At 33.7% G+C, this 21,543-nt stretch overlaps 2 protein-coding genes across 2 annotated transcripts; both read left to right on the top strand.

Annotated features, from left to right (window-relative positions):
- Positions 1 to 62: 62 nt before the first annotated feature.
- On the top strand, positions 63 to 3,283 carry LOC136774695 (uncharacterized). The gene is made up of 11 exons (XM_066729114.1): positions 63 to 198; positions 323 to 763; positions 828 to 975; positions 1,073 to 1,152; positions 1,332 to 1,546; positions 1,627 to 1,700; positions 1,823 to 2,110; positions 2,225 to 2,411; positions 2,565 to 2,787; positions 2,888 to 3,081; positions 3,159 to 3,283. The coding sequence occupies exons 2-11, from the start codon at positions 666 to 668 to the stop codon at positions 3,242 to 3,244; spliced, it is 1,593 nt and encodes a 530-aa protein (XP_066585211.1). The 5' UTR covers positions 63 to 198; positions 323 to 665; the 3' UTR covers positions 3,245 to 3,283.
- Positions 3,284 to 15,917: 12,634 nt separating this feature from the next.
- On the top strand, positions 15,918 to 17,900 carry LOC136774211 (26S proteasome non-ATPase regulatory subunit 13-like). Its single transcript, XM_066728369.1, has 5 exons — positions 15,918 to 16,103; positions 16,189 to 16,302; positions 16,376 to 16,702; positions 16,782 to 17,114; positions 17,531 to 17,900. The coding sequence occupies exons 1-5, from the start codon at positions 15,946 to 15,948 to the stop codon at positions 17,796 to 17,798; spliced, it is 1,200 nt and encodes a 399-aa protein (XP_066584466.1). The 5' UTR covers positions 15,918 to 15,945; the 3' UTR covers positions 17,799 to 17,900.
- The last annotated feature ends 3,643 nt before the right edge of the window (positions 17,901 to 21,543 follow it).

The following is a 21,543-nucleotide window of genomic DNA, read 5'->3' as shown; positions in this document are numbered from 1 at the left end:
GCATGTGCAATATTGCAATCTTGTATCGCCCCTATTTAAAAAAACCGTTAGAACGTCTTTACTTGAAGCGCGGTTGCTTGAATTCTTTATATTCATTTTGTTAAATAGCAGCGTATATTTACATTATTTTAATAACCATTCTATCGCTTTGGCTGTCTATAGTCGATAATATATTTTATTAATTATTTCATTGTAGAGGTATAAAACGTAAAGTTAGCAAGTTGTAAACTTTATTAAGTTGTTAACATTCAATATATTTCTCACTAATTATATAATTGTTTTTTGTCTTGATATTTTGTTAATTATTTATTGGTTGAATTAGATGTATAACAGTGAAAGTGCTTTTTCAATCCGTCGAAAGGGTAAACTTTCGCATGTTTGGCTAGCAGCAACTCTGAATTTCAAAAAATTTAAAGAAAATGTTCCAGCTTCTACCATTAAGAAAATTAAAGTTGCTGATACATGGCAAGTATAAATTATTTTCATCTATGTTTGAGAGAATAATCTTTTGATAAAACTCATAGCTTTGTTACAAATACTTGTTAGATTTTTTGTATGTTTTAATTCATTTAATTTTTTGCAACAGTGATGAGATTATTACAATTATTAACAATCAGAATGATACAACTTCTGAGCGATGCAGCTTAAATTTATCATCTCAATTGATGCTAGGAGTAACAAAAATACATGCCTATCAAACAGAATACTTTGAACGTGAACTTAAGGAGACCAAGAAGATACTCTTTGGTACCCATGCATTAGAGTAAGTTATTTTAACTATAATGTATATTGTATTTAAAATTGATCAATCTTATTATTTCTTATAGTCAACATAAAGATATAGATGTTTATGATGAAATTGATTTGAGAAAACCTGCTGTCTCTCCCTCAAAATTGCTTTATAAATCAATAAAGGGAAGAAAAGACATACATCTTCTTTCAGACGAAGAACCAGTTGAAGCTTTAAGAAAATTGGTGAATTTGCACATATAATAAGATTAAAAGCATCTTGAAGTCTATTTATTTTTCACTTTAATATGATATTTAATCTCTATGTGTTTGTGATAAATAGATACAGAATGAAGCACCGTTAGGCTTTGGGGAACTGACAGTAGAAAATATGGAAGATTATTTTAATTCTGGTGACTCATGGTTAATATTTGATATTTCTGTTAAAAATTTCAGATGTTTAAGTTTTTACATTAGCTTGATATAATTAACATTTTTCTAAAAGTGATACACCAAACAATAAATTATCAAAGGTTGTTTTTTTTAATGTTGTAATACTCTGAGCAATAAAAATAAGAATATTTTGAATTAATTGCATGTAGGAAAATGGTGGAAAGAAATATTGACCCAGCTACTGATAAACACGATAGAGGGTCTGTAAATTCATCAGAGCTTGATGAATTTCTTCCACGAATAGAAGCTATTAATATTGATGATGTGAATATAGAAGAACAAACAGTTTGTACTCGTTATCCTCAATTGAGCCCTTCAAAGCTAGTAACACTGAGGACTGTATCTAATAACGATAATTTGCCAAGTATTAATTAATTTCTTATTCAGTTGTTGGTATTTTATTTATATGTAAGTTGATATGATATGGAACTTTCATGTTAATAGTTTTATCACCAAAAAGGCGACGCTCTGCAGATTCGGAGAACAGGGAACGCGGAAATTTGTCGAAAAAACGCATTGTAAGAGACTTAAATTATCTTTGTAGATTTCATTGGGAAAATTTAATGCTGATATTAATCTTATACTATTTTACATTTTGAAGTAATGGAACAATCGTTTAACAAACATTTTCATATTACAGATTACTCCTGAAATTGAGATGGAAACTATGAGAGAGCATGAAACTGCAAATATTTTAGATATTCAGGTAGAAAGTGTGGGAGAGCAAGAAACTACAAATATTCCTGAAATTGGTGCAGAAATGACGAGAGAACAAGAACCTAGAAATTTACTTACTGGGTTACAGCCCTTGCAAGGGGTAATAAAATTACCTGTAATTCCAAGGAGAAAAAAAATTATGGATGAAAAGAAAGAATTGCCGGGTGAATTCATTAAAAAATTGCTTGCCGATGTTCAAGTTCATACTCAGGTAAAATAGTTTTCTTCCTAGTTATATAAATATATTTGCTTTCTATCATTTCTATTATAATACCTTAAAAGTTGAACAGTATCCACATTTATTGTAAATCTTTAATAATTCTAGCCAAGAAATAATTTGCCTTCTGTTCACATGCCATTGAAAAATTTAATGGCTCTACCCGCAACATTTACAGTGTTTGGTCGTGATGGAAAACTTTTAAGAGAAAGAAAATGGGCAAAGCCTTTATACAATCTATACAAAGATAATATTACAGCCCCGTTGCTGTTGAACGCATTTATAGAGCCAGAAGGTGATAGTTACCTTTTATTACATTAGTTTTAATGTTTACTTTAAAATTCGGTCTCTCCCATGTAACGGAAAACATTTAATATTTTCATATTTTATATATAAGAACACAATTAATATTATAACTTTTAATAATGAGAAGAATTTTTTTATATAGTCAGTAGTCCAATACGGTTTGGAGTTAGTTACAACAAAACTGCCGATGTCGATCATCCATCTCACTTTCCTATTGAAAGCGCCTTATTGGAAAACACTTCCAATATTTCAAGAGGTGTAAATATATCAAACCCCATTGAACCAATAGCCAATGCAAGTGAACCCATTCAAGAGGAGACGTCAACAATTGACGCTGGACAACTTGCATTAATTCCAGAGGAAATGTGAGATAAACGAACAATTTGATAAAAAAAACTTATGATTTCCTAACAGTTTTATGATATTCAGTGCAAAATTATACATTGTGCATTCATACAATTTCAGGAGTATAGAAGACCAAATTAATTCTAGGAGTAACTGGGTGAAAGCCGATGTATTGGCAAAGGTGCGTGAACTATGGCGAAAGAATGAATATTACACTGAGCATGAGAATCTTAATGTAACAAAACTTAGCGATGTTATTCCAGAAAGTGAAACTAATAGAATTGATGCGGCTCGTTGTTTCGAGTACCTGCTTGGTAAATATTTCATTAATATTGAAATTAATCAATATTGCATTTCTTCAAAATATATAAATATTGCTTACTTTTAACAGAATTAAATGCTGAGAACTTGGTAGAGTTAGTGCAGAATCACCCGTATGAGGATATTTTTATTAGACCAGATATTAATGGTCCTTGAAGCACTAATTTTTTAAAATATTTATACTAAAAGAAAGTGATTTTCTTATCAGTATTATTATTTTTGACATGATTTTTACCTCGGTAAGGCTGTCTTTTTTTTCATGAGTGTTTTAAGTTAAACCTTTTTATGAAATTGTTAATGTATTCCTCCTGGGGTACTATAAAGCTTAAGGTATGCAATAAATTGTTACTAAAATATAAGCATACAGAGAGAGAGAGAGAGAGAGAGAGAGAGAGAGAGAGAGAGAGAGGCTATACAACTGTGATATTGAAACGGTTATTTTTATACATTTATATAGCTTAATAGTTTTTATCCTTATTTTATTTAAGGCAAAAGTACGGTAATATTCTTTCCTACAAATATTTAAAATATGTCTTTTAAAATAAATACTACATTTTAAGAAATTTCTTACTAATGTTTTGTTCATTATAATCTTGAAATTTTTGCCAAAGTATTAATCTATTGTCGTGATTTTATCTGCCATTTACAATTAGAAGCATATTGCAAAACGCCACAGCACACAAGCATTTTATGAACTTCAAAAGAACATCTTTAACAAAAAGATTCCGTTTTGCACATCCATAAGACATTTGCGCTCAATTGCGCAGCACGAAATTTGATTTAGGTTGCTGGATGGGCAGCATTCAGAGATCCTAGATTTCTCATTGTAACAGTTAACACACGTTCACGTATCCTACGCATGTTTCTCTAGTGAGCGCTTGTGATTCCCTCCAATCGATCAATTGCTTGTTAAAGGGCAGAATTTTACATACACTGGCCGTATTGCGCGAATTGAATGGACTGTGTGTGCCTTCCCTACTTATCGTCGGTGCGCCGCATAGCTGGTGAGCAGTGTACTTCAATCTGTCATCGATAGATTTGCCAAAATAAGTAATTTCTCTTTCCCGTATTGTCTCCTATTGCCATGTTACACAGGGAATAGAGTCGTAATGAGTTGGAAAAACAAGAAATTTTCCGTTTTTCTGGCAACTTCTGTTCTCGGAGTTTTCAATCAACAGATTGTGGAATGAATAAGGATAGGCTGCTCCTGTACACTTATCTCTCCATCGTTATCCTACAGGGCACATTGAACCTCTATTTTCGACAATTTCGAAATTCATTCTTAAGTTTTTGAGATATTGGGTGCATCCAGAAGCACAACCGCTCAGTGAGCGCTCGGTGAGCGCTCGCCAAATCCCCTAGACAAAAGTACTGGATGAAACCAGAGATGAAACGGGAGATTGCTCATGCGAGGTCCCGAGGCAATCCCTACCGGTAGGCGGCGCTGGTGTTGGCAAACGCGTGTCTCAGGTCCATCTAACCCCTAACGCCATCTATCGGAAGAGACCACGAAGCACGAGCGTTAAGCTTAGAATAGGGTAAAACATATATGCATTGTTGCCAGAAAGCGGAATAAAGAGAGAGCGGAGATATTTTCTCGGACCTCTCTGTCTTTCTCGCTGTTAGCTTCTAGCAGAAGAGTCGAGGCAAAATCTTTCCGTTTCGCTTTGCCGAAAATCTACCAATATTCGATGTCATTTATATTTGCAGGCCAATGCCTTTATACATGATTTTTTCAGCATATTTATTTATCAGCATTGACTTATTTAAATCAATAATAAATTAAGGAAATGCGTATTTGATATATAATAATTATTTTAACTATAATTTCATCGTTATATTTCGCCTATTTCCGTAAAATCTGCATTTCTTTAGTTTATTATTGATTATTGTAAGTCAATGGCAATTTAAAAAAATTTAATCTTAAAAAAAAAAGAAAAGTACCGATCAGGAATCGAACCCGGACCCACGAATCGCCACGCGATTACCTTACCTCTTAGACCACGAGGCTTCTTCAGTGCAACGTAAACAGATAGTCTTTTTAAGGGCTTGAAATCTTCTATTGAACCATATAAATAAACGAAGAACCGACATCTTTATTCATTATTATTCTATCATAATGGTACACAAATTAAAGAATAATTATATAATGTAGATTTTCAAAAGCTTTTCCAATAACCAAGAACGGAAACTGCGAGCGTTGATTATTTATCTTCGTTCTTGGCTATTGGAAAAGCTTTTGAAAACTATTCAAAATATAATTATTCCTTAATTTGTGTACCATTATGACAGAATAATAATGAATAAAGCTGTCGGTTGCTCGTTTATTAATATGGTTTAAAAGAAGATTTCAAGCCCTTAAAAAGACTATCTGTTTACGGTGCTCTGAAGAAGCCTCGTGGTCTAGGCGGTAAGGTAATCGCGTGGCGATTCGTGGGTCCGGGTTCGATTCCTGATCGGTACTTTTTTTTTTTTTTTAAGATTAAATTTTTTTTAATTGCCATTGACTTACAATAATCAATAATAAACTAAAGAAATGCAGATTTTACGGAAATAAGCGAAATATAACGATGAAATTATAGTTAAAATAATTATTATATATCAAATACGCATTTCCTTAATTTATTATTGATTTAAATAAGTCAATGCTGATAAATAAATATGCTGAAAAAATCATGTATAAAGGCATTGGCCTGCAAATATAAATGACATCGATTATTGGTAGATTTTCGGCAAAGCGAAATGGAAAGATTTTGCCTCGACTCTTCTGCTAGAAGCTAACAGCGAGAAAGACAGAGAGGTCCGAGAAAATATCTCCGCTCTCTCTTTATTCCGCTTTCTGGCAACAATGCATATATGTTTTACCCTATTCTAAGCTTAACGCTCGTGCTTCGTGGTCTCTTCCGATAGATGGCGTTAGGGGTTAGATGGACCTGAGACACGCGTTTGCCAACACCAGCGCCGCCTACCGGTAGGGATTGCCTCGGGACCTCGCATGAGCAATCTCCCGTTTCATCTCTGATGAAACTGCTCATTTAAGCTGCTCAGAGTGAGCGCCCGCCATTTTCGTGAGCCTAATTTTCAGTCGCTCACTCAGCCTCACTTTCTGCTCACTCTGAAGTTTTCGCGCGAAATTTAAAAGTTACTTAACATCCCTAGATCAGTAAAATAAATTTGAAATGGTTGCAAGTAGTCTGGGATACCGTTTCGTTGTAAAAAATGTCCTATTTTCTTTTAAAAGTGAAGAAACTTTAATTAACTTTTTAAAAAATAAAACATATGTAAAGGGTATAATGGCATTAGAATTAGATAAGGATATTAAATTTGCCCAAGTGAATTCATAGTATAAAATGTGTAAAACAGTGTGTCAGTCCCCTAGTCAAAATGTAATACAATCAAACTAACATTTTTTTTGTTTTTCAGTTTGACTATAGATATCAAGGGGCACAAGAATTCACAAGTAAATTATATTTTCTTAATCTTGTCTTAGTAATATAAACTGTTTATTTATTTATTTCTGTTTTTTGCATCAATGTCATTTGGACACCGTGAATGTTGCACTATTTGCCACATAACCAAATACACATAACCAGCACCGGCAAACAGCATGTACACATTTTGAAGCATTATTCTTTAAACCCTTCTTCAGCTATTGATAAACTGAAATTCATGCCTTCTGCTTTCTATCATTTCCAGACTTCTAGTCATAAATCCTAACATTCCTAACTCAATTCTAATTTGTCTAATTCTCAATATTATCATCAGCATTTCTATTTAAAGGCATAACTACAAGCCTGAATTACCCCCTGCGCATTTTCTTATGCTCCTAAAATGCGCCTTAAGGGGGTATCCTGCTTTGGAAGGCCTAAAAAACCGTTTTTTAGGGAATTTTTTTAAGATAGAAAAAATGACCAACTCCAGTGAACTTTCAGGAATATTTCAGTATATAATTGAACATTATAAACAAATTTTTTTAAAGAAAAATATCGAAATGCAGCCGATTATTAAGCCTGCGGCACACTGCTGGATTTCGTGCTAGTTTGCTTGCGGGCTACTGTGTTGGCTAGTTTGCTTGCTTAGAAGCTGGAAAATGACGTCACTTGATTGGAACAGTGCTTGTTTTTCCGATGGATTTGTTGTTAGAACTGGTGCTATTAATTTATCATGCTAGTTTAGTATTTCGGCAGGAGGATCATTATAATAAGGTGGTATAGTATATGAGCCATGAGTTTTCCGACGTTTCATAATTTATCTCCTTCAAGCTCATGGCAGCCGGTTTTTTTAAAGAATTTTATTTAGTTATTGCAATTACAATACAATTATATTATAACAATAAGTGATAAATCATATTATACACGTGGTTTGTCCGCGGTATATTCAAACAAATACCTATATATATATATATATATATAGTATGCTGTATGTACATACAGTGAAAATTGACTTGCAGGCGGTATTTACAAGTTGACTTGAAGTCAACTGGTAAATGCCAAACTCAAGTCAACTTTTAATAGTTGACATAGAATTTTACTAGACGAGTCGACTTACAGTCGACAATTACAAGTTGACTTCAGGTTGACTAATAAAAGGCGACTTTCAGTCAACTTTTAGTTAAGTGTGCTGTTAGGGTATATAGAAATAAAAATACAAGATGGCCACCAATATATGGCGAATTTTTAAAGAAATTAGCGTTTTTATGTAGTTTATGCCATTTAATTATGGTAAATTTACATTTAATTTCCTATATATAGCGTTTAATTGTGTCTCAATAAATAAATAATCACTAAGAGGGCTAAATACACAAGAGATTAAAAATTCCAGTTTTTTTTTACATTTTTATAATCTTTCTCTGTCATAAATTGCTGATGAGATTACATTTTTCAAATTTCACCGTGTAATGGTTACAAACTTCGAATAATAGCTTCTTTAATTATATTTTTAATTTTGTCTTCATCTGAGAAAAATTTTATTTTCCTATTTTCATATATTACATTACATTATATTATATTCTACGAATGAGTACGCTAATTTCTTGAAAAACTCGCCATATCTTGGCGGCCATCTTGTATTTTTGTGTCTATATAGACTCATCTTTTAGATAAAGTCATTCTGCCACTAGATCCCTAATGCTAAGATGATTCGTTGATGTTATCATGAGGAAAAATGAAAAATTATTGCTCCAAATGCGATTTTCTTCACACTTTTTGTAGTATAAACTGGAATACCGGTTAAATGGACCAAGATATCAAAAAAATAATGTTGGATTTCGAAAGAGTACATCTTAAAATATTATGGTACAAAGTTCCGAAAAGATCTATAAAAGATGACTATGAAAATTGATTTAAAAGAAAAGAAGATTAAATTTATGCCATTTTGGTATGAAACGGGTTAATTGTAACCACGATGAAGACCTTTCTTAAAATGGAATTAGTAATGCTTGTATGTAAACATATCTCTATGTTAATTTAATGCTTTCATGAACATACTACAAAATAAAAATTACTTCTACATAAGAATTATCAAACGAAGATAATAACGCGCTATAATTTCTGTTGTAAAATATGAATGTACAGTTTGAAATATGAAGTTATATCGTTCAGATGCCGAAAATCATTGGAAGGAATCGACGGGGTCGGGAGATCCAAAATCCAAAAAGATTTTTAACAACGTCATCAGATGATGATGTTGTTAGCAAACGTGCAGAGGCAAAATGATTCCCCAATCGTCCATGTCGACTAAGTTGAAGGGATTACGCGAGATGTCGCCTTACCCAAAACCGTCTTCGTCAGGTTTGTCAAAGTGTGAGACAGGTAATATGTCAGTTCCTTGTACGGGTTGGAATATGGAGAGAACAAGTAGCGTAGTAGATAGCGATACATTAGTATATCACGAAGTGTCTAATGTTATGGTACCTCCTCACATCACAATTAGTGAACAAAATTCACTGTTGAGTGGGACTGAAGGTCACGATTATTTGCCTTCGAATAATGACCTATGTTTAGAATGCAATGAAATTGTTAATGACAATGAAGGTTCTGTTATATCAGAAGATGTAAATGCATCAAATAGATATAATAGGGAAAATGAAGAGGCAGAAAATGAAGACGATATAAATATGAATGAAGGAAATATTATTCATAATGAAATAATTGATGGTAATAATGCTTCATGTAGTGTTAATGTCGAAGCTCCAATTATTTACAATTATGATAATATGTCAGATAGAGATATTCTAATAGCTATGCATACTGACATTATTTGTCTGAACAAAAAAGTGGATTTACTAACAAAAAGGGTTGATTTATTGGAGAAAGAAAAAACTAATGTGTTTGTCGAATGTGAAAGACCGGAAGGCTTTCCAATGAGAAACCTTGAACAGTATGACCAATTCAACAGGGATACAAAGAAACAATCAGAGCTGTATTCGTATTTAGTATATTTGGGTGGTGTTAGTCTTAGAGATTGTATTAACACGTTCTTGAAAGAAAGTGTAGGCAACGAAATAATAGACTCTTTTTCCTGGACTGGTTTTACGTCTAAAGAAAATAAAACCAGCATTGCACTGAAAACGAGTAAATTGTCAAGATTATTTTTCAAAGCAATATTACAATTTAGTAATATACCAAGGCCAACAAGTAAAGTATTTAGTGTTGCAATGCAAGATGGTTTGAAAGCAGCTAAGCAACGTTTACGAGATTCTGAAAAACGTTCAGAAGCAACGAACAGTTCTCGTAATGAATATGAAAATAAAATGGAACGATACTATGGTGAAAGCGCAGAATTATGCGATACGGATGAATAGAAAAAAAATGTGATATTGTTTTTTCTGATTCTCATAGAAAATTAACGAACTTGATACTATCATTATTCCATATAGTTCTTGCATTTTGTTATTATATGTTTCTTCTATGTGTAAAAAGTTTTTGTTTAAGCATACAATTCTTTCTTCTCATTATTAATGGTGTAATATGTTTCTTTATCATTATGTATTTTTTTTCGCAAGAAGAGGTATTATTTTCCTTGCGTATATAGTATTAATAAATGTTTAATTTGTTAATGTATATGTCATTATATATTCATTCAATTACCCATTGTAAAGTATGACCGGCTGCATTCCATAAATATCATATCATTAATGCCAAAGTACAAAATCCTCTTGAAAATTAAATTTTTTATTAGGTTGTTCCCTAGTTTCGATTTCCAACAGTGGTTCACTTCCGATGGAATGAGTGTAAGTTGCGTGAATGCGAGATATTCCACCTCCACAGTTGCTCCGATCCGGTCCTATGCGGGGTTAGGTTTCATAGGGTTGAAACAACTCACTATGGGATCTACTCTTCGTAGCTGGAGGTACCGGAGGGTAAATGGTGCACAATCAATATTGAAATTGATTTTGAACCATGGAATATGGGAATGTTATATTTACTTTCATTTGACATTTAACAGCCAGATGATGGTGCAATGACATCATGAATCCCCACATGACTGTTCATGCATTCATATCTGGTTGGACAGGCTCGGTCATAAATGAAAGTGAATAAGGGAAGTATTTTTGTGTAGATGAATGAATGAGAGAAGTTAGCATTTCAACAGAATCAGTATTGAATGCGTTGTTTAAAAGATAGAGGTTCAGTAGAAAAAGTTGAAAATGTATTTGGTTGTTTGTCGATGAATAATCAATAGTCATGATTCAGGGTACATTTCCTTCAATGGTGAAAATTGTGAAAGTATTGCAGTTTCTACACTTAATAGAAATTACTCGAAATGTGCTTAGAACTTTCGAATTTTATATATATGCATAGCATTTCTAAGATTTTACGATCGAAATATAAACAAGCATAGTAGCTTTGTGAAGAAATAGATTGTATAGATTTATGTTCGATAAAGTCTCAATTTCATCAAAGAATTACATATTACATGGAAACAAATATCTATCAATATAAGATTAATTGTTGTGCATAGACAAATTTGTAACAATGTGATAATAGATATGTCACAATTCCCTATTCAGGAAACTATATATTTACAAAGTAAATCTTTTGCGAAATAATGGTACGCGCTGAATTCATCATGTATCTTGCATTTTTCAATTTGAGGCAGAAAAATGCTATTTTAAGCCGTTCAATTAGACAATGGTATAACTCCTTCCTTATTTGTGAAATTCAAAGAGTTGTTTTTGGGATAAAATATTTTTAACAAAAATGCTGCAATTTAATGTTATCATTTTCAATTCTAAATTATTATAATTGTAAATTTCGATTCTTCTACTTATAATCGGTATATTGCGAAAATGCTTGTAGTCAGAATTAATACGCAGAAAGGACACATATATGAACCATTTTTGGTTAATTTTATATTGCAATGAAGCATATGTATTCATATTTTTTTTAAATGTTTATACTTAAATAAAGCACTGTTCGTCGTTGTTATGAAGCTATTAAATCAATTGAAAATTGTAGTCAATGGGTAATGGTTCATCGTACCTTCTTTAAGTGTGAAACAGAAAAAACTTAGGTAACGTTGAAGAAGGTATATAATTCAGGACAATTCACTCAATTCAGTCTAAGAAATATTGCGTGATTTAATGTAAAGAAAGTAGACAAAACAAAAAACATTGGTTCATAACTTTTCATTAATTCTTTGTATTGGATTTATTATAAAACTTGAGCGAAGGAATCATAGCAACTGTTAGCCATTGACTGAAATAATTTTGTAAGCTTTATGAGATCGGGAAAATAGAAATAAAATATCGGGAAAGGAAATTGTATTTAATAGAAATTGTTGAAGATACATTTTTATAAGAAAGCATTAGTAATATTAAGCATGGAAAAGAATAAAAGTCATTATTTTTGTTTCTAATTGCTAGTTGTACCTATAGTATTTTAAAAACGAGCTACGATGAGTTGTTCCCAACAGTGAGACATAGTGGAAATTGTAAACACCGAATGCTTCTATTTTATCCTATATAATAATGAATTATAATTTTGTATAGTTAGTTTTATTGGTTAATTTTCGCTGCATTCTTTTATGACTACAGCAGCTTTTGTATTTCCATTCAAGACGTTATACTTTACCTTACGAAATTTTACATTCATTTAAAACTGCTTTAATAACTTATTTTGTGTATCAAATTTTTGTGAAGAATTGTATTTTTTAAATAAATTGTTAATACATTTAAAATTATATATATTATAATTATCTTTATTTACTATAACTAATTCGAACAGAACCACTATTCAATAACGAATATTTCGTTACCGACCCGATTGGCAAAGCCTTGCCCTACCTTATCAACTGTCTGTCTATTCGATATAAATTTCAATTCCGTTACAGTTACCGACTGACCACTCATTCCGACATATGCAGAATTCATACAGAATCTGTCTACTTTCTGTAGACAGTCTGTAGGAAGCTCCTGTACTGCAGATCTGCAGGCCAGATTCCCCGCCATGGCGGAAACAGAAAAGATCAAGATCTGGCCATTTTCTGTAGGCAGGCTGGCGCCAGTCTGTATAAAGATGGTTACTAGGGAAGGTCAAGATCTGGCCATTTTCTGTAGGCAAGCTGGCGCCAGTCTGTATAAAGATGGTTACTAGGGTGGGTTTGAATATCAGCATCAACTTTATAAAGTTAAAATTAGATGCGTAATAGCAGACAAACCAGCAAGAGCATTAATTACTTGTACTAAGCTGTTTAATGGCTATTACGGTTGTAGTAAATGTATTGTTAAAGGAACAAGAGTATTGAGAAGAGTGGTCTTTCTTGACTTAAATTGCCCATTGAGAACAGATACTGACTTTAAAAATAGAGCTCAGTCACAGCATCATGTAGATATATCACCATTTGAAGAACTTGGATTAAATATGATTGAGCAGTTTCCTCTAGATTACATGGATCTAGTATGTCTAGGAGTCATGAAGAAGATACTCTGTGTTTTGATTAAAGAGAAACATTTAACACACAATGATGAATTAAAATTATCCAGTCGTTTGATTACGCAGAGAAAGTATATTCCTACAGAGTTTTCTAGGAAGTGCAGATGTATAGATGCAATAGACACATGGAAAGCAGAAGAATTTAGAGTTTTTTTTATTGTTTGTTGGTATAGTATTCTTAAATGATTTGATACATATTGATAAATATATTCATTTTAATACTTTAAATTGTGCCATGAGACTGCTTTGTGATCCACAGCAATGTATTAAAAATAACAATTATGCAAAAGAACTTCTTGTATATTTTATAAAAAATATATCTACCTTATACGGCCAAGAGCATATAACTTTTAACATGCATAGTTTAATACACTTGCCTTATTATGTTTTACGATTTGGCCCTTTAGATAATTTTAGTGCATTTGTGTATGAAAACTATATGAATCCATTGAAAAAATTAATAAAAAAGGGTGAAAAACCACTTGCTCAATTATATAATAGACTTGTGGAAAAATCTACTATTGTTTTTGAGGAAACGTGTAGCAGTGAAACTTATCCACAATTATTGAAACCAATTAATAAGAGGCTTCCTTTAGGTTGCATTAATGCTCATAAAATTATTAAATTCAAAGATTTTATAATTACCACTAATTTAAATGATAACAATATCCTTTTAAAAGATAATAATATATAATACTGGTTTAGAATATACATATGCTACAAAAATAATAGACCAGTGATAATAGGAAGAAGATGGGAAAACTTAGAATCAATTCCTAATTATCCTTGTGATTCCCGACTAATGAATATGTACAAATCAAGAAAAGTATCTAATGAACTTGAAATATATATGGCCAATCACTGAAATAAAGAAGAAAGTAGAGTTACTATAGAAAATGGGTATAGTTACTTGATACCAATTTTACACTCCATGAACAACTAGAAATATAATAATATTGTCTTACAATACGTAAATTACTCTTTAAAAACATGTAAATGTAAGTTTTGAGTTTATGTACTGATTAAAAAAATAAATGTTATCGAATATCATTAACTTATCATAATTTATTTTTCAAACAAATAGTAAAATAAAAATATACAAAAATAAAAATTATACAAAAAAAATACCTGATACATGTACACTTAAATATACGTATGCATATACATATATTAATTTTGAATGAGCTTCAACAAATAGGCTTATAGTATAATTATCGCACACAACACTTGTACGACAAAATTTTTATAATTTTAATCTACCAACATATAGATTCCACAATACCCTTAGATGCAACACACTTGCAGGTGAGGGGAATATAATTTGACATCTTTTATAGGATCTTGAAAGAACTATATTTATAATAGCCGGTCTCAAAGAATGAAGGATGTCTACTTTAAGACTTCTAAACTCCACTGTGTCCCAAGAAGTCTTGATAGACGTTTTCTCACAGACTCCTCAAGGATAGCAAATTACAGACTTTTTTTAGACTTCACCTTTTGAACGAATTAAAAACAACTTCATTTGAGACGTCTTTCATAAGACTTGATAAGACCCAGAAAAGACAACATTTGTCGGAAGTCTTCAGAGACGTTATTAAAAAGGCCGCTTAAAGACGACATCTGTGAGAAGTCTTGGGAAGTCTTTAAAATGACGTCGCATGGACATCTATTTGACTTACATATATGCTCTGTGGGTACACACACAGCTATGCCTGGTCAGCAGGTGTAATTTAGGGTGAGTCCTACCAAAACCTGTAAGGTAAAATTTTACCATGTAGGATTGCCAATTTTTCAAAAATACATATGCTGATTGGCTAATTCACAGCAAATTGGCAATCCTACATTGTAAAATTTTACCTTACAGGTTTAGGTCGGACTCACCCTTAGACTTCGGGAGACGTCGGCTTTAGAAGAAGAGCGGCTACCGCTGGCTACCGCTAACTAACTCATTTTCACGTGTCATCCGTGTGAAGTGATGCTGCGTTTACCCACAAACACTCGATGGAAATCAAAATCCTTTTCCTAAATTAATTTTTAATTTTTATAAAATGCTTATATGTAACCATTAATTAATTAGATTTGGTAATAAATACAAAAAATGCATTCTTATTATAACAAATAATGTGAGTTGAGGTATAATAAACTCATTGTTTTTATATTAACCTGCTAACAAATGCATTTATTTATTTATTATTAAGTCCAATAAGTTAATGGCTATTAAATAAAAATCCCTTATAATGAAAAAAAAAAGAAAAAAATTTAAACTCCGTCAAGACTCGAACCTGAGCCCGCCGCGTGACAAAACGGTAACCTTATTTCATTAACTCGTTATATACGATCAAGAATTAGCTGCAATAATAAATAAATTTATCTACACAGCATTATTGCACAAAATTTATTATGATTTTAATTTGAAGCTTACTTTTTGCATGAAGATACGGTAGTTTAATGGTACTCATGCAGTACTTTAAATACAAAACTCTATTCATATGCTCTATTATCATAAATTAATTAAGTAATATTATAATTGTGAGATATTGGACCCGGCATGACTTTCAACCGAAAATCAAGAAAGGTTGAAAAAAGGATGGGATGTAGACTGCGCAACCAGAGTGGTGTACGCAGATGGGTTATTGTTAAGCTAAAGGAAAGGACATTGCTATTTGATACTGCACTCCAAAAAGGAAACTAGAGAGCAGAGTCTCTAGGATCAAGACGTTTTCGAGAGACAGCGAACAAGCGTGACTCGCGACTTAAGTACCTCACAGGCAAAATCTTAGCAACGAGAAAGTCGCTACGCGAGCCAGCCACCTGGCAGAGATGTGCCGAACTATGATGTGAAAGAGGGACAAGTGTGCTATAGGCTAGGTAAAGTTATAGTACATACACGGACCTACACTTAGCAGGCAGCAGCAGGGGTTTATGTCAGTTTATGCGATAGTAGTTACTGTGAAGCAAACAGAAATGACGGCGTATATGGAGCCAAGCGAGGTTAGCTTATTTTTAAATCAAAAGCAAAAAGATTCGGATAAAAAATTAGCTGCAGAATGGTCGGCTCTTGAGGAACTTTACAATAAAAGGTAAAATACGTATTTTTCATTATCATGTTACTTCCTCAACTCCAGGCATACTTAACCTCTCTTCTTTCTCGTTCATGACTTGCAGACTTTGGCATCAGTTGACTCTTAAATTGCAAGTATTCGTGAAACATTCTTCTCTTCAAAACGGAGATAATCTCGTGCAATTATACAACAATTTTTTATCCACTTTTGAAAACAAGTAAGTCTACTTTTTAACATTTTCTTATGCCAGATCATCGCAATTTATATTTTTGAAATGTTTTCCCCAACAGAATTAACTCGTTATCATTGGTAGAAATTCTTGCTCATGTAATAACACAGTTCAATGATAAGCAGGAAGCAATCAAGTTTTTGGAAAAAGCTGAAACTAAGGTAAAAAATAACAACGAAGCTGTAGCTTTATGTAAAGTTCTTTCTGGCCAGATCTGGCTGGACAAGCTAAACAATCATGAGCAAACCAAAAGAATTATCGATGAAGTGGAAACAATGCTGGATAATGCGGATGGTATTACAAGTGTACATGGAAGATATTATTTACTAGCTAGTCGTTTGTATAGATTACAAGGGAAGCATGCAGAATATTATCGCACTGCATTAAGGCAACTATTATATACAATAATGAGAAAATTGTTTAGATTTTATACGCTGTAAAAATTATTGGACTCTTTTTTCTTTTAGGTACCTTGGATGTATTGAATTGAATACATTGAGCAAGCAGGAACAAGAACAGCATGCCTTTTTCCTAGGGCTTGCTGCTCTCTTAGGTGACGGTGTCTACAATCTGGGAGAGCTTTTGGCTCATCCTGTTTTAGAATCTTTAAACGGGACTCCAAATTCCTGGTTAATTGATTTGCTTCGAACTTTCAATGCTGGTGATATATCGGCATTGGAAAGTTTAAAACCTCAATGGAGCAAAGTAGCTGATCTTGCAGCTCAAGAATTAAAATTAAGGCAAAAGATTTCTCTACTATGTTTAATGGAAATGACGTTCAAGAGGCAAGCTGGTAATCGGTAATATATTTTTATTTACTCTATTAATGAGATCCTCATAATAACATTACAGAGGAAGAGATCCAAAAACGCGTATTAACGATACGGGGCTATCTGACGACTGATTTCAAATTCATTTATCCATTTCAGTGACGTCGCGTGCTGCTCTTTCTAGTAAAATAATCAGATTTGAAAAACCAAAAAAGAGGAATGATTTTGAAATTGGTTTTTTCGTTTTTTTGAAAATCTGACTTTTATTGGAAAGAGCAGCTCGCGACGTCTCTGAAATGGTTAAATGAATTTAAAATTGGTCGTCAAATAACGACATATTGTTGACACGAGCTTTGTCTGTAATTTCGGTAAGAGAGATCTCTTTCAATTTTTTAATTATCGACTAACAATGGATTCTACATACGTGTATATATATTCTACTTCAGGCAATTGACTTTTGCTGAAATTTCTCACGAAACACGTCTACCTCTAGGGGAGGTAGAACTTTTAGTAATGAAAGCATTGGCGCAAGGTTTAGTTCGTGGTGCTATTGACCAAGTAGCTGGTACTGTTAACATGACTTGGGTACAGCCTCGAGTATTGGATCGTAATCAAATCGCAGGAATGGTTCAAAGACTGGATGGTTGGTGCAAGGATGTCAATTCGATGGAACATTTGTTAGAAAAAGAAGCATCCGAAATTCTTACGTTTTAAAAGTAAGATTATGTTGAGATCGTAAACCGCTAACGTTTCATTTTTAATTTGTATCTTTATAATAAATATTCAAATCAAGAGTTAGGTTTTCGAGTAATCAAGCATCTATTGAATGAATGATGTGAAACTTAAAAATGTATAATATATATTTATTTCATAATTAACACGTGTGCCGACCGAACGAAATAGAATTTAATAAGATTTATAGAAGTACTTGGTACAAGCTAGATCATCAAAAATTGTTTTTAATTGCACAGTTTACGATAAAATCGTGACTTTTGTCTAACCAGTTGTTATTTATATACTCCATTCAAAGTGCTTTGTTATCCAGAGGGTAATTCTTACCATCAACATTTACCGATCTGAACAACGTTGTTTTTCGGTACGAAATCCTTTTGGATCAAAATCCTTTTGTGTCATACGCAATATTATCTCGGGAATCTGCTGCCAGTAGTGTTAGTACTGCAGTAATAGTCGGAATGAAGGAGTTAGGGAATTGCTGCGCGGCCCCTGTCATCATCGATCGTAGGTAACCACCGATAATATTACAGGTGTGTTACAGTCGCGGCTTACCGATCCGAACATGGCGGTGTTTCGGGACAAAATGCTCTTAGATTATAAGCTCCCTTGAGTCAAAATCCACTTGAGGGTAAAAATCTTCTATCATAATCTATACTATTCACATACACATACGTGCGTGCGAGCAAGAAAACAAAGAGCTTTTATTGACCAAAGATAAAGAAGAAATCTCATTCATCTCAAAGATTATTTTACCGAGTTTGTGTCAAAATAACTCGATTAGTCGCGTCTAGATGTCGTTTAAAGTAATTTAAAAATTTCTTAATGCTGTTTTATTACGCCAACGATTTATTGGACGTTTGATAAAATATTTGCCACGATAGAAGGGATGTAGTACAGTATTTTGAATGGAATAACCAATTGTTTTGCGCGTATATTGTTCGAGTAAAATGTAAATCGGGCAGAAAGACTGGAGAATGGTTCGCGTGTAATGCATTACAGCGCGCGCAACGGGGCGGTCTGACGAGACAAGCTCAATTGGTTTTGGCAGAAAAAGCAGCCGGAGAAAATCTGCGCTTCTTCGTACGACGTGAGTGGTCTAGCACGGTGTTGCTTCGAAACGGAGTGATTCCTTGACGCGAAATAAGCAGAAAAATAAGAAAGAGAGAAGTCTCTAGCGGCCCGTGTTTAATGTCAGTCAAGCGACGCTGCTTCAGTCGTTCCACATTGAATTACTTACAAGCATGAAAAACGGTATTTAAAAGCACTTAGTGGTCCAACGACCGATTCAACTGACATATCAAAAGCACCTACTATGCGATGCTTCTCCCTCAGATTTTTCATTAAAAAATCGTCATTTCGTCTTAGTCTCTTTCATTTGTCAGAAACAAAAATAAACATTAGGAAGAATGACCTGAAATATACATTGCATAGAATTTAAAGTTAGTTACTACTGTGAGTTTGTACAGCTTTATTTTCCAGTTAACACACAAATAACGTGAGAAACGTTTCTGAGCGCCCAATTCGAGGAGTTAGATCCCTCAAAGAAAAGACTAAAGTTATCGTAGAAAAAAGAAGGTTATTGTTCAGTGTGTTTGATCGAATAACTCGCGAAAGGGATAAAATTTAAAGTTGCATTTTATTTCTTCGTTTTACAATGTCTTAAATTAAACAGTATATATTAGTTATTCGTAATAACTAGTAACTAATCTAGGAATTCGATAAACTTTTCTGTCAACAATGCCGGTAGTGATGACGGCAACATTTTAATGAAGTTGGCGAGTTCTTGGTAGTCCCCGGCGCGTCGCGAAAGGCGAAGCAGCAGCGATGTGATTCCGAGCAAACAGAGTGAGAGCGAGAGAGAGAGAGAGAGAGAGAGAGAGAGAGAGAGAGAGAGAGAGAGAGAGCAAACATAAATAATACAGAGGAGTAAGAAAGGAAGGGCTGGAGTTTGAAGTTGAACGGAGGCAGTTTGTATTAGCATTGGTAGGAAGAGGGACGACAGAACGGAGATGCAGGCGCCACCCAAACACTGATTTCCACTTACCGATTACACTCTACAAAGCTGCCTTCATCTTGTACAGTTTCTACTCGCTAAAGACTTTCTACCCGTTTGAAGTGCGCGTATTTGTATTCGTCGAGATCTCGAGCGTACATCAACTCTAATTCTTTTCATATAATTACCTTACACTCGTTATTAATTGGAAATAATTAGCTATGCGAGTCCACGTATATTGTACCAGATTACAAAGAGTTAGCAGTTAACGCGCGAGGAGAAGAGAGAACCATAGCTTGTAATATATACTGTAAATAATGTGCTGCAGTGTTTTTTCTCCAAGCACTCCAACTATTTAATTAGTTAATATATACTTATACACATTATCCATAGGAAAGCAATATACACATTGAATTCTCTCGTATATTCAACAAATCAGCTCGCACAGATTGTACGTAATTAGAGGCTGCGATATTTCTGTTAATTACTGCTTATTTAATAAATTAATTAGTCTCGGTAGACGAACAGAAATACTTTATTAATGTACGGGGTTCGTATACATATATATATATATATAGCAGATGATAATTGCAGCTAGTCGTTTAACATGAATTATGCTAATTACTATCGAATGGTAATTTTTCAAATAATAATGGAGCATTTCAATGTGCACGAAACATACATATATATAGCGTATATAGATCTTTGGTGCTATTGCTCAAACTCTCAGCGCGAGAGATATAAAAATTTAATTCTTGGAGGAGAATGACGTGCCGGTGATGCCTCGGGCAATCTTCGCCAACCTGTTTCAAATTTCCACGTCTCCGCTCTTCTTTTTCTCTCGAGCCTGATGGCTTTTTTCTTGCGCGCACCCTCCATTTTCTCTTTGACCCTTCTGTCTCCTGTCCACTCTCTCTCTCTCTCTCTCTCTCTTTACCCTCTATTTCCCTCCTTGTCCTCTCCCATTCATGTCTATATATATATATATATAAAACCAAGAACAAACCTCGCCTTATTTCTGTACTCCTCACCTGTGCGCGCCATCAGTGCCCTAGGACATTGAAAACTTCTTCCATTCGCCCGCTCGTTAACGGGATCATTTGTGAAAATTTACCGTTTCACCATCGCTCTAATCCAAACTACTTGTCGAGCTACTTTTTGACGTTATCAATGATTTCGGAGGAGAATCCCCCCCCCCCTCTCTCTCTCTCCTTTGTTCTCGGAGAAAGAAGGGAGGTTGCGCGCAGGCGCCCAGTTTTTCGCTAGGCTTTTCCACGACAGCGAACGATCCGTCTCGAATGCGTTGCTCCCTGGTTGGCTTTTATAAGTAACAGGCAATCTCTGTCTGTGCTAGATAACGCCAGGAGACCTAGGGATCTAGGGAGGGGATAGCTTTTCATCTTACTAAATCATCCGCTTTACTCCCCCTCCGCGTTCTTAGTTATGTCCCTCCATAGTATACCATATATATATATATATATATATATATATATATATGATACTAGAAGCACAAGCCTCGGGCGAACCACAACAAAATTCTCGTCGTCTTTCGACGGTGAATATCGTCGTTTCTTGGCTCCAATATTTGTTGTATATATATAGGTATAATAAGAAAAGAGGTAGTGATTTACATGGAGGGGGGGGGGGGGATATTAGTCCATAGGAGAGGGAAATTTGAAACTTGGAGAAACGTTGGATAATTTTATTGTTGAAGAGAGAGAGAGAGAGAGA

The sequence above is a fragment of the Prorops nasuta genome, unplaced genomic scaffold, assembly GCF_024137725.1.
Source record: "Prorops nasuta isolate Cenicafe-Biocafe unplaced genomic scaffold, Cenicafe_Pnas_1.2 PNAS00006, whole genome shotgun sequence".
Taxonomy (NCBI): Eukaryota; Metazoa; Arthropoda; class Insecta; order Hymenoptera; family Bethylidae; genus Prorops; species Prorops nasuta.
Note: the sequence above shows the minus strand (reverse complement) of the source record. Positions and strands in the feature narration are given on the sequence as shown.